This window comes from Barbatula barbatula (genome assembly GCF_947034865.1).
Source record: "Barbatula barbatula genome assembly, chromosome: 24".
Classification (NCBI taxonomy): domain Eukaryota; kingdom Metazoa; phylum Chordata; class Actinopteri; order Cypriniformes; family Nemacheilidae; genus Barbatula; species Barbatula barbatula.
In genome coordinates this window covers 17313842-17327567 of record NC_136787.1, presented here as the reverse complement: position 1 = coordinate 17327567, position 13726 = coordinate 17313842, and the positions used below count along the sequence as shown (strand labels likewise).

Below are 13726 nucleotides of genomic sequence, written 5' to 3'. Positions count from 1 at the left end.
TTTCGGGTTCCTGCGGTCATGGAAAACCTGAAAAATAACAATGGCACAATTTTGATATCCAGGATTGGATGTCGTGAAAATTTCTGTATATAAATTGTACTTTAGCGCTCCGGTAAAGTATTTAAGCACTAGAATTTGCTCTTTGCGGGTGCAGTATCTATAAAATTAGTTTTACAAGTCCTTGTGCCAGTAATCACAAACACATGGAGATAAATTGGTGTTAAGGTTGGGAAGCCTGGTGACAGTTTAATTCATTTCTTCACTTCTTTTAATTTGAGCCACGAAGGATTTATGGTCACATAATAACATGATGTACTTAAATTCGGTTTAGTCTGACTTTCTCCCTAGTAAGTGTGCATGTACCTGTCATCACCGGCAGATGGCACTGTTCCGCCTCGATAAGAGTCGCAGGTAAAACGATTTCATGGTGGCCAAAGATTCTTTGTTTTCCATTTATTATTTCACCATTCGTTTATATTCAGGTGCCAAATCTAGCAGTATTTTGTCTACTTGAATTTTATAATTTGATGGTGTAGAAGTGTTATAATGGATTGTATCATTTTATTGTAGTTTGGTGGAGTACAATCTTGTTTGTAAGATTATATTTCTCCAATTTCTTAATCGCTGTTCATTTAAAAAGCTTTTGTTGGAAGGATAATTAATTTGACCCAGCTCAATGAGTTTTAAAATATATACCACAATTACTAGTTCTTTAACTCTATCGGTGTTCATTATCTCTGTCTGTAATTTATCTCTGCTTGAAAATGAAGGCCTGTCTTATGCATGTATTAATAACTGCTGCATATTTACTACAGCGTTCCTGCACATAAAGGACAAACGTTTGAAAGATTTGTGTGTGGCTGCACAATAGGACATGCAAGTGTTGTCTATATAAGTCTTATAATTTATATTTTTCATTACGTTTTGTCTCTTGATTTAAAAAGTCTAATAATATATTCCCACGTCTAGATGAAGTGAATAGGCTATTGAAGGAATTGCATATCAATCAATATTTAGACGTCAACATAGTCTTCATACAAGATATCGCAGTAGGCTATAGGAAATCTTGAGCTATGCTATTTCACATAAGAACTGATTGTAGTGGAAGATACGGTATTTGTTCTTTATTATGTAACTATATTATGTATTTAATACATCATTAAACCTAAATCTTAAATCTATAATGTAGCTTTGTTAGGCGTCCTTAACGGAAGCCCCGCCCCTGTGCGTCAATCTCCGCCTTCCTTGAACGACGCACCGCCCCCTGCGCATGTGTCCCTGTGTCGGCATTGGTGAGAAATCAGCGCTGAAATAGATGAGGGAATGTCAAACTTGTTGCCGATAGCCGGAGGTCAACACATCTGACACAGGGATAGATGAGAAAACCTTTCCGCAGACCGAATCATTTGATCGAATTGCACGGACAATATTCAAGAAAAGGACGTTTAATTCCTTTTGGAGGACGCATTTCATACTGTGACAACAAAAGGAACCATCGGCTATCCAGTTTCTAAGGCGCGCACACACGGCAGTGCGTGCATTGAGTCTACGCTTTTCTCACAGGACCGAACGAACGCGCAAAGTTCTCTTTTTCGGACTCCACGATTAATGCATTTATCTTTTTTTAATGCATTAGATTTTTTTTTACTTAAAATAATGCGCGCGCTCATTGCATTGGAAATGTGAAAATGGGACATGAGCTCCGTTTGCACCCCTTTGGATATGTGTTAAAGGATTCGGGAACGTTACGCATCGATTAATAATGTAAACGAGGACTTTCGTTTAAGATGCGCGTTTACCAAAACCGTTGCATTGAAGGCACATTCCGGTTTTTGTGCGTCTTGGATATAAAGCCGTGCGTTTTTATGTTGGATTTGAGGTAGTTCCAGTTAACGTCATCTAATATCTTACTTTCACATCATTAAATATTTACGCTGTATTGTTATAACATTTATGCATGTGAAATGAAAATCATAATTTTTTCGGCAGTAATGTTATTATAATTATTGCTATTGAAATCTTTTTTTCAAATTGGCTCTTAACATGGGCCCCTTGTTAAGAAAATACACAAGAAAAAATTACTCCGTGGAAGTACATAAAATGGACTGTATTTTTGCAAAGGATTGTTTATAATTTTTTTTAACTTGCTGTGACAAAACACCTTAAAGAGGAATCCAAGTCCAGTGTTGAAAATGAACTCTAATTATAACAGCGCTGGATTTCATATGAAAGGACCGTCGGTAGCTGTGGAGCCAATGATGGGCCCCCTAAATGAATCCCCCATGCAGGGACTCAACTTTATGTCGAACAGAGACCAGTATGGATTCCAGACTCATGGCCATGGGGATATGCTTGGAATGGGAGTTCAGCCACAACATCAACTCCAAATGCAAGGACCATTCAACCATCAACCGCCTAACCACGAGCAGAATTCACATCTGTACCAGGACAACGTACCCTCTTGCCTGCATGGGGACAGACACATGGGCTTTAACAACGCCAACACAGGTCACCCACACATGTTTGAAGGAGGATATGGTCAGCAGCTAGCAGAAGCACAGACACGAGAATGCATCTCACAGCAGCAGCAGCAGCAACAGAGAATGGCTGCAATGCCTGAGTTTCAGCCTCACCATAACGGCAACCACGCGGTTCCAGCACCATGCCTGCCCCTGGACCAGTCGCCTAACCGTGCCGCTTCGTTCCACGGCCTGCCTTCCTCATCCCCCGAAACGCACAGACTTGAACATTACAGGCTTTTCCCACAGGGCAGGATGGGGGGATCAGAGCATTGTTTTCCCTGTGATCCTCTGTCAGGGAATTTTGATATGACTGGATTCTCTACCGCCGAATCTTCAGAGCCTAAACTTTCCTATTGTGAGACAGGGAACCAAGTGGTCGGGGGTCCTTTTTCTACCTGTAATCGCTCTCGAGGGCCCGTGATGGGCGGCTCTAAAGGTGACCAGCAGCTACCTCAGCAAAATGTATTTTCTGACAGATTTGGCAACAGGGGGAAAATGGACCCAGGGGTTAATGCTAGACACCACCTCGTAGTGCAGCAAAGAAGCGTACCTGTTGATAGGCAAAACCCTGCTTCCCCTGCCCTTCCTCGGTTTTATCACAATCCTGATTTCGTGCCCAACAATACGGACATTCAGGGCCCTATGGTGCACGTACAACACGGCCACATGGATCGGCCCATACACAGACTGAACAGCCATAACATGCATCCCTTCGGGGAGCCAGTGTTTGATGTCCCTCAGCTCGCACCTCAACCCCCCCACCACCCTCACCTTAACTCTCTGCCTTATTTAAATATGGCTAAAAGGCCACGGTTTGATCTCCCAAACGGCTCTGCTGGAGAGAGCTGCAGCCCCCTAACCAACGGCTTACATAATCGCCCTGGTCTTGAGAACCATCTCTCCCCTTCTGCTTTTCCTTCTCCCATGGGAGACTTCGCATCTCACGTGACGGATGGCTTTCCATCAGGCCCCCTACCCCTAAACTCTGGCCCAGAGCAGCAACAACAGCCACTGCAGCGGCGGCAAAATGCGGCGATGATGATCAAACAAATGGCATCAAGGAGCCAGCAGCAAAGAATGAGGCAACCCGACCTGCAGCAGTTAAGTCTCCACGGGAATGTGACATCAAACGGAATGGGCTGCAGAGGGCCTCTGGGTAATGTGTCTCAGTCAAATTTCGAGAAAAAGCATAATTTTCACGGAAACTTTGACAGTCCCCATCTACCTCAAGAAAACTCATGGTTTCCTGAGCCACAGCAACAGCATTGTAGAGAAACAAACGCTCATGCCTTGGAGCAGACAGACAATGGACATAACATTATTTTTAGACAAAGTGTCACAAGCATGGACATGCAGTCTTTGAATTCCCCAGGAGCACATCATCCGTTTGAAAATAATGTCAGCAATCCTCTGCAGATGCAGTCTCCTGATGAGGGCAACATGCAGTCGGGTGCACCCGCGGACAGGAGGCCGGCCGAATTTGGGGGAATGGCTATGAGGAGGCAACATAGCTTCCCTCCTGGAGGGCCAAATCAACAGGGAGCCCCCCAAAGCAATCCACCAGGATTTAGCTCCACTCCAGGGAACTATTCCGCCCATCCTGAGTACCTCTCCAGCCAGCACCTGTCAGTCAATAAGCTTGGGGCCCTTTCTTTGGGGAGTTTGAACAAAGGCAGTACAAAAGACAGTGTGTTTGGCCAAAGCTGTCTGGCAGCCCTTTCCACGGCCTGCCAGAATATGATCGCCAGCCTTGGGGCCCCGAACCTCAATGTGACTTTTAATAAGAAAAGTCAAAACGAGGCCAAACGCAAAGCAGGTCAGGTTGAGCAGGACATAAATAGCAGTGGCAGTAGTGGATCTTGCGGCCCAGGGGCAGAGTATTTCCAGAGCAATGCTTCTCAGAATAGTCAAACGCCTTGCTCTGGGAATAACAATACGACGGTGGGTCAAAATGGTACGGGCCAGATGGTGAAAAGGGAAGCTAGCACCCTTTCCCCAAACAACAACATGGATTCTGGATGTGAGGGGAAAATGGCAACAGGCAACAGCAAAGGGAGGGGGAAGAAAAGACGTGATAGCGGGCACATAAGTCCCGGAAATTTCTCCCCTCAGTGTAGCAGTAACCCTGTTGTCAGCCCAAGTCAGCAAGGTTCCGCTTTGAGCATGGGCATAGAGAGCAGAGGTAAAACTCCAGAGAGGGCCCTGGTGTCCCCTTCCTTTGGAAAACCTGACCTCGCAACTTCAATGGACAGCGGAATTCAAAGCGTAGGCAAATCGGATGGCGTTTCCCCCTGCATGGATTACTTAGATGAAGCGAGCCCCAACTACAACAGTGAGGATGCGCGACCCTGCAGAGCCGGTGTTAAGTGTAACTCTGAAACCAGGGCTGGCTATAGCGATGCTCCGTGCATGGAACAGGTGCGAACGCCATTGAGCAGCTCCGGCCAGGACGAGGTACATCCTCTAGAGATTTTACAGGCTCAGATCCAGCTGCAAAGACAGCAGTTCAGCATCTCTGAGGACCAGCCACTGGGAGGGAAAACAAGCAAGACGGTTGACTGCCAGACTGGACTAAATGGAGAGTGTGCCATGGCCAATTCTAGCCCGGTTGCAGGCAAGGGCTCTGTGAATACCATTGACCTTGACTCTCTCATGACAGAGCAGCATGCCACCTGGTATGTCCCCGGCAACAAGCCTCTGATAGAGGAGCCCGCTAATGACAAGTGCCTGGGATTCTGGGATAGAGCACGAGGCCAGAGTGACAACAAAGAAGGTAAACTTCATTGACTTGAAGTGAGAGCATGATGAATTGCTGTTTTTATGCACTGTTGAGTTTACTTTGATGGCTTAATGGTCGAATAATGAACAACCTTAGGTAGCTTAACCTCAGGCGTAGGGACCCATTTACAACTAATCTGTCACCCAGAAGTGAGCTTTAATTAGCACACTTTAAAACACTCTGTCTGGAGTTGACAGAAAACAGGATGCAAAAAAGCAGGATGAAAAACAATAACTTGCTGATAGTCTGCACTGAGCATATTGTTTTTGCCTTTGTAATAATAAAATCATTTTTATGCTATCATTATAGTTAATAAATAAGTAAATAGTTATTTATTTATTTTAAGGCAAGCAACCTGCTTATACAGATTAGTGAGTTCATTGTTTTTTATCCTGCTTTTGGCATCCTTTTTCGTCAGCTCTTAATGTGTGATTATGCTCAGATAACAAGTGCAAAAATATCAGTTTACATACAAATGTATGTATTTTTGTATGTTAATACATAGTTGTGTGTGTAAGAGAAAACATACATATATAAACGTAATTCGTTAAGTTAAAATTGACATCTTTTTTATTACAAATGTGGATTTGCTAGATCCTAAATCTGTTATTTTACTTCCATGTTTGCTTTTGAGTTATGAGCAGTAATAATTTAAGTTGTTTTTAAATAACACTACTGACACCTTTGTGCTAATATTCCTGATATTATTAAAATGATAACAGATAGGCTCATTTATGCACGTAATGTAGTCTACATAAATATTATACCTTTTTTATAGCACTCGTTTTACACGAGACGTCAAATTTGTGTTGAAAAAACGAAAGATAAAAAAACGATATAATATCAGGAGTATCATGCACGCATAAATCTGACAGGAACGCAGGGCTGAATAAAAAACCCACGTAAAATATGCCTGATCTCCAGAATCTATTCCTGGGAACATCACTACCTATATATATATATATATTTTACCTCAGGTTTTCTCATATTATTTACTGGAAACTTTACCCGGCCGTTCAGATGTATTGTCAGCGGTGTAATATTTCACTCCAGATCATAATGGGCCACACATCGCCTACACCGCGCTTCGGTTCCTTCTCCTTGCGAACACTGGGCTGTTGTTGCGTTATTTTGGAAACAGCCGTTGTTGAAGGCGGTTAGTTTGCGATTAATTTGACTACGGACACGCTCGAGCTCGTTATAAAGCCGCGAGGCCTGATAAATGCGCTGCGCGAGGGTTAAACGGAGACATCAGGCGCGTTGCCAACATTCCGCGCGCCTTTACCTCACAATTTTCTTTCCTGTCATTTCGCGCCATGAGACGTGTCATCATCAGATATGTGTCGCGTCATAGTCATAACGCGACGTACTTGATATTCTTTAGGGTTGCAGGGAGGCAATAGTAATTATTAAATAAACATATAAGTTGTTATAAAACCTCACATCATCAAGGATGGGCTTTTAAACATCCAAAATATTTGAAATCACACACCACAAAAATCTAAATTTCTTGCTCCAGGTTTACTAATAATGATGTTAGTGTTTTAAAATTGAATTTTTTTAAACACAGTGGCTTTCTGTGCACATTGGGTTTTGTGAATGCTTAGGACTTGCAGTTGTATTTTGTTATCAGTTATTATTTTTTATGTAGATTCGTTTGTGGGTCTTACATTCCATCATTTTAACAGCTTGATTGAACTTCAATTTTTTTTACTGCATAAACTTATGTAAAAAAAACATTTCAGGGTGGGCGACAACGTGAAACAACCAAATGTAGAACATATTTACAGCATATCTGAGCACCAAAAAGGGTTCTGTTGATCCGTTTGCAAGCAAGACTGCACATCAGAAAATCATAGCTAGCTCGAGCTCTGAGTGTGTTTTTACCGTTTTGCTTAATAAATAGAGAAGGTTGTCAGATGCAATTTCTCAAACGGGGGCTGTCGGATATTCTGACAGCTCTGAAAGTAAACACTAAAAGACCAGGACAGGGTCTCATGGGAAAACGACTCAAAACAAGACTCCAGAAACAGGTTTAGAACACGAGTGTAGAGATGCGTTTTGTGAGGGAGGGACATCATTGATGTGAAGAGAAAACAGGGCTTGATATCTGTGTGGGAAAAAAATCAGCAAACAGTGAAAACTCCAAACTCGGTTTAATGTGCGCATCCTTTACGTAAATGAACCTTTAAACTTTTCTCAGTGGCTTCTTTAAAAGAAATAAAAAAATCTGTATTTTTATTCCAAAACATAAATATGAGCGTCCATATTTTTGATATGCTCTCATTAGAAAGAAATGAAAAAGAAGAGTCATCCAGATTGTTTTCGAGTGGACCGTAAATGTACATAACAAAATGTGACATTAATGCAGATGCACATTAAGGCTTCGCTCATCTGTTAATCTGTTAGTCATTGACACCATTTGCATGCAATTGTTTTTTAATTAAATTTAGTAAAATCACAGCCAACAGCTCTGGCTGGTGTGATTGTTATGCATTTGTTAGTGTGCGATGCATGCGCAGACGCACCTCTTCATGGGAGTGTTTGTTTGCAGAGCAGAATTAATTAGACTGTTTTCCCATGGCCGTGTGATACACAGCTTTTTTCCATGAGGAATGTCGGGGTGGAAAAGAAAAAAAACTCGATCTTGTCCTGCTTGTCTTGGCATGCGTCGAATTCCGCTTTTGCATTTTGTCAAAAGACAGACGTGTACCGCCAAAGATGCATCAGCAAGACCCAACGCTTTGAATGGTGCGTCATCTCTAAACGCTAAGCGTCGAGATAAGGTTCACCAAAAATGAACGTTCTGTCACTGTTACTTCCACGTCCTTTCCGCCCTATATTATTTCCTTCTTTCTATTTTGTTTAAGCACAAAGGTTAGCCGTTATTTTCCATATAACAAAATCATTGCTAAAAAGATGCTTTAAAGACGTTTTTGACCGGCATATCAAGACTCTTTCAAAAAAGCAGAACCGTTTGGTCATCCCTCGAGCTCACAGCCAAGATGTAAATTTTCCACGTCAGCTCATATGTTGTTGTCATACATGTTTCTAACATCATTAATGTTTCTTCTAAGCAACCCCACCCACTGAAACATAAACCAACAACTTCTCCCCCTCATTTGTAAGTGACCAGGCAAAACTGAGAGCTCGCCTGTGAACGGCATATGGAGCAGAAGGGTGTTGCTTTTCCATGCGTACGCGTTAGCGCATGTGTTGCGCTGGCCAAGAGAACATGTCCAAGAGCCAGACAGAGCAGTCAACCATCCCGACAGCAGTCAGCCAGCCAGACTGGGCCCCACAGCTGGCCCGATTTCCAGCCCTTCCCCTCTCCCGATTCTAGGCCCAACGCTCATGAAGGCGATCCCTGTCCACGGTAGTGAGGGGGGAGGGAGACGGCCCCAGGGCTCTGATGTGAAACTCCTTCAGTGCTCTGGGCCTTCGAAAACTGTGAAAAGCTCTTTCATATCCCTTGGCTTGGGTCCCGCGCTCTCTTTAGAATATTTTAGAATAATTTCATTCTAATTTGTCAATGGAAATTCAAACCATATAACAGCATATAAAAACAGGTTCTAGAGGGACTAGTTTATGTAAAAGAGAACGTTAGTGCCAAGCTATTTCCACGCTCTTGTGTGAGGAGACACCCACTGTGTCCCCTGCAGTTCTGCTGGCTGCTGTTTAGAGACTTGGAATATAGCCGCTCAACAATGATATGGATACGATCCCAACGTTTGAGTAATGAAGTCTGCACTGTCGGGATGATTCGCGTGATGAGAGTTTAAAGGAACCGTTCATGAAAAAAATGAAAATTCTGTGATCGTTGGTGTTTCGTTAAAACACATCACTCTGCTTCCTAAGTGGACTACAAAAGATGAATTTCTAAATAAATATTTGTTCATCTTAAAGGGCTGAGTGGGGACTGGGGTTGTCGAGATCCATAAAAGCAGTTCACGAGTCGTCTTAGGCCATTGCTTTACCTTTGTGTTACCAATTGTGACTTATCAAATTGTAAAAAAATACACACTCCGTCATCATTTTCCCCCCTGTATGTGATTCTTTCTTTTGAGAAATGTCTCAGTGATTTTGTGTTTATACAATGGAATTCAGTGTAGTGTAGTTTGGTTTCCAACATTCTTCAAAATATCTCTTTTTGTGATCTTCAGAAGAAAGAAAGTCATACGGGTTTGAAATGATATGACGGATGAATAAATGATCAAATCATTCTTGGCGAACTATCCCTTTAAGTTAGTCAACGTTTATGTGTATTATGTGAACATTAAGATTTCCCCCCAAACAAATATTGGTTGTTCTATGGAAGAAAGACATTTGAGTGTGAATGATGACAAGATTAGTTTCTGGGTAGTTTATACTTTAAGTTAAAAAAGTTAGTTTTGTACCCTGTCATGTGATTTTAATTTGTTTTTCTCTTGTCTCTCCCAATAGGACATGGGTAGACGCACCATCAGACGGCCAGAAGTGGCTCTTTAGCGTATCACTTAAAAAGGTAACAGAATCACATCTATCCGTCATCACAGGAAAAGCCATTGACTTCTTTTCCTCTCTGCCATACAGAGCGCAGCAGTGGGGTTCCAGCAGAACAAATCCCATAGAGAAATTAATTCCTAACGACAACGTTTACAGACATGAGCTCTGAGATTAAGTGATGTTTGCTATTGTTGAGGTCACAAGTCTGTGTGTGTTCAACCAAAAAATAGAATAGTGTGTAATAGCGATTACAAAATGAAATCGTGAGAAATGCTCCACCCATCGGAGGAGTTTCCGTTACCATGGAAACATGTGCCTAAATAATGCCCCCTCCCATGATGCATTGCGAGTGATGTAATTACATTTTTACACTCTTCTTTAACTTATATACACATTGCAAAATGTCGCCATCACCCATAAAATAATTTTGTATCTCCCCCCCCCCAAATTTGGTTCAAATCAAAGTTTGTAATGTGGTTTTGTCTCGGGAGCTTTTCATTTGAAAATGCTAATGCGGAAAATGAATGGGAAAAATATCTCCGGAACTAAGGTGGTCACTGCTGCGCTCTATTTTTCGTAGCCACTTACTTGATTTTCACGCAATCACACGCAGGCGTCACGCCATCTGTCTACTCAAACCGTGCCACCGCTCATGCGCCTCCCTCCCGTTGCTATTTCTTGTCCGCAGCGATTCCACGGCAACAGAATGACTGACATGTGTCGCCTCTCTGTGTGCTCTCTCCACAGGTGCTGCACGATGTCGATGTGGGGATGGGGGAGGAACCCAGAGGGAAGCCACCCGCGGTGCCCTGATTCTCGGGACCGGGGGGTGGAGGGCCCCCCGCAGTTTCTCTCGCTTCCAGATGCGACCCGAACTCATCCAGAACAACTCCAACCACTTTGAGACCTTGCTGGCTGCTTTCTCAAACTGTAAGGACAGTGGTCGACTTGGTGTTTTCCAGCAGTAATTGGATATCTCCAATTTATTTTTAAACTAGCACTAGAGAAACCACAATGCTCTCACCGGGTGTCTGGTTGGGCCAGCAACGAAATCTTTTAGATTCACAGGAGAGAGGAGACAATGGGATTCAGGAAATGCACAAGCACACCAGACTGGAATCTTGGACAGCGAGGCTCGGTTGCCTTTAGTGTATTTTTATCTCCTAAAAACCGTTGTTCCGCTTTTGTTTGGATTACCTCATATTTTTGTAACTTGACTTCCGAGTGAGGGTTAGATTAGATGCTAAGAGAGTGCTGCTCTCTCTATAAATATTTATTCTCTCTGTTTGTTCGGCAAAGCTTCTTTATTTGTATCAGAACATTTCAGAGGTCTTCTATTGACGGATAAATGCGACTCTTCCCCCTTCAATCCCCATCGCCGTTCCATCCGTTACAGATAACTTTTTGTTTTATTGCCTTTTTATTTTTATCTCGTTTTTTTGTTTAAACCTCGAGAATTCTGACAGCGAGAGACAGAATTCCTTCACACGAGAGGACGGCAGCGCATCATAAAGCTTCCCTTTCTGTCCGAGGTCTCGAGCAGCAGTCTTCATGTCTGTGGTGGGTCAACCTTTTGACTTTTAAAGGCCAGTGGGGGTTCTCTCCTCTCCCTACTGTTTTTGGAAATTTGATATTCACCCTGAGAACATCCCTTTGTGACCCTGCCCGGCCAGCATCGGAATGCCATTGTTTCAAGTCGAAACTCTGCTTTGCCTGGGTTTTCCCTCCTTACCCAGCCTCCATTGAGACCCTGAGCTTCCCTCTGCCTTTAAACCAACTGATGGTGAATATGTTTAGTTGGAATTGGCAGGCTATTCAAGCGAGGACAATGGTTCCTGACAAAAGACTTTCCTTTTAAGAAAATAGGTTTTCTTTTGGAGAGAAAAAGGTCTTCAACCAATTTTATTGGTCTTCGACACCTCTCCGTTTTCTTGTGCTACCTCTTTTCTTCATTTTTCTCTCATTATTGTGATATACACGAAGCTTAAAGTGAAGTTATTTGTGTCCGCAGATTTTCTTTTTGTAAATAACCTGTATATTATGGATCAGTTATTAACAATAAATATGTTGTAAATTACTTCACTTTTGCAAGCATTACTTGTCTCAGAGTGTTGTTTAATCCCAGCGTGTTCCTGTTGACCTCCACAGAGCGCCTGTCATCTAATTCAATATTTTCCTATGAAATGTGGCAGTCTTCCCAAGAGAAACTTAAATTAGCACGCCCTCCGTCCCAAAGAGCTTCTGCTCCGAGTCTTTTCCTCTGTTTTAAAAGCAGTCGACTCTATCCAGTTTCGTTTGATTAGGGGGCACCGGGTTTGAGATATTGCCTGAGAAATGGAGTCTTTATGTTTACTCTGAACTAATCTTAAACAGTGGGAAAATACTTTCGAAAGAGAGCCGAGCGGGTTAACCTGAAGTCAAACGAGGAGGCTGTTTGTGAAATGCTCAGCTACGAATCTCCAGTGGTTTGGACGGCCTTCGAGGCTGCTGGGTTGCGTGGTGAAATCCCTCGAGAATCTCTGATCACGATTACCTCACCGCTCTTCATGTAAATCATTACTTATTGATGATAGTGAAACACGTTATATAAATATATAAAACACATGCACACGACATTTGGAGCAGATGTTAAAGACTCTTGATTTGTTTATCGTACGGAAGTAAACAGAAATGTCTGTCAAGATGTATACATATTGAACCTCGAATGTACTGTATTTACATGGGGTAACAACATTGGTAAAGCCTAAACCAGCAGCAGTATTTCAGAATGGACCTGCAACCCTAATTTTGGTTTACAGGTATTTTGTGTTAATATTTATAATCCACAACTCAACACCGCGGCGATTTCGATTCCCAGGAGTGACGCACCGTCTAAGAGACGGAATCTTTCACAGGAAACGCAGTCTGAAAAATGTCCTAGCTCAGTTAGGCCGAAGGTGCGTTTTCTTTGGCTGGCGCCAGACATTCTTGTTCTTGTTTTTCCAATTTAGTGGAACTACAGTGAGACAGTTTTCCCATTTGGAGATGACTGGAGCTCTCTGCTTTTACTATTGTTGATTGTCACTGCGAGACTACTTCCAGCCTTCTCTCCTTCCAGACAAAAAATAATAAATTCAATTTGTACAGCTTGTCCTCATGAACAACGTGAAAGCGCTTTGCGAACGAGCTTGATTGATAATATACTTTTATTTAGCATATGAGAGATGCAGATGTTTGTTAAAAGCTATAATTGCATTTGAAGGTTTTTAGAAAGCCCAAGAGTTTGGTTTAATTTAAAGATGAACGCTGGGTTCTAATTACCAATGCTGACTAATGTAATTATACTATCAGTCAAAGATTTGTACACACTTGCATCGTTTAGAAATGTTGGAAAAGGTAACAATGAAGTCATTCAAACTAATGCAATTGGAGGCATGGGTATTATATACAGAGCAAACATTGTTAAACACATTTAATGCCGTTTAATATTTTTATATACAAGCTATTCACAAATAGTCCAGATTTGAGCTCTGTATACATAAGGAAAGGTTTCTGAAACTCGGTGGCCACTTTGTCTTCACATTTTTTTGTATATCGTCGCTGTCCTTCCAAAACCTTGTATGTCTAAATTCACAGTTTTTCAGGAAATAAAAAAAACACTTTCCCTTTCAAATGATAAACTGCAGCGAAATGTAACTTAAGAATATCACATTTAATGTGGTTCATGCATTTAAGCGCAAACCTTGTTTTTCAGGAGAATTGTTTCAAGTTCAATTTTAGGTACAATCAACTTGGCTTTACAAGTCAAGTTTAAATGACTTTGAGTACATTATTAAATTAATATTTTTATTATGACTTATTTTGATGAGTTAAGTAATGTTAAAATAGTGACTCTTCAGAATTCGATACGAACGGCTTCTTCGCATGTTTGCCGGACAGTTTCGACCTCACATACGTGTTA

General features: G+C 42.0%; 1 protein-coding gene across 1 annotated transcript; it reads left to right on the top strand.

The window, feature by feature from the left end:
• The first annotated feature begins 1280 nt into the window (after positions 1–1280).
• On the top strand, positions 1281–11862 carry mn1a (meningioma 1a). The gene is made up of 3 exons (XM_079449271.1): positions 1281–5295; positions 9745–9805; positions 10534–11862. Exons 1-2 carry the CDS (start codon positions 2193–2195, stop codon positions 9753–9755), a joined length of 3114 nt encoding a protein of 1037 aa, XP_079305397.1. The 5' UTR covers positions 1281–2192; the 3' UTR covers positions 9756–9805; positions 10534–11862.
• Positions 11863–13726: the final 1864 nt, after the last annotated feature.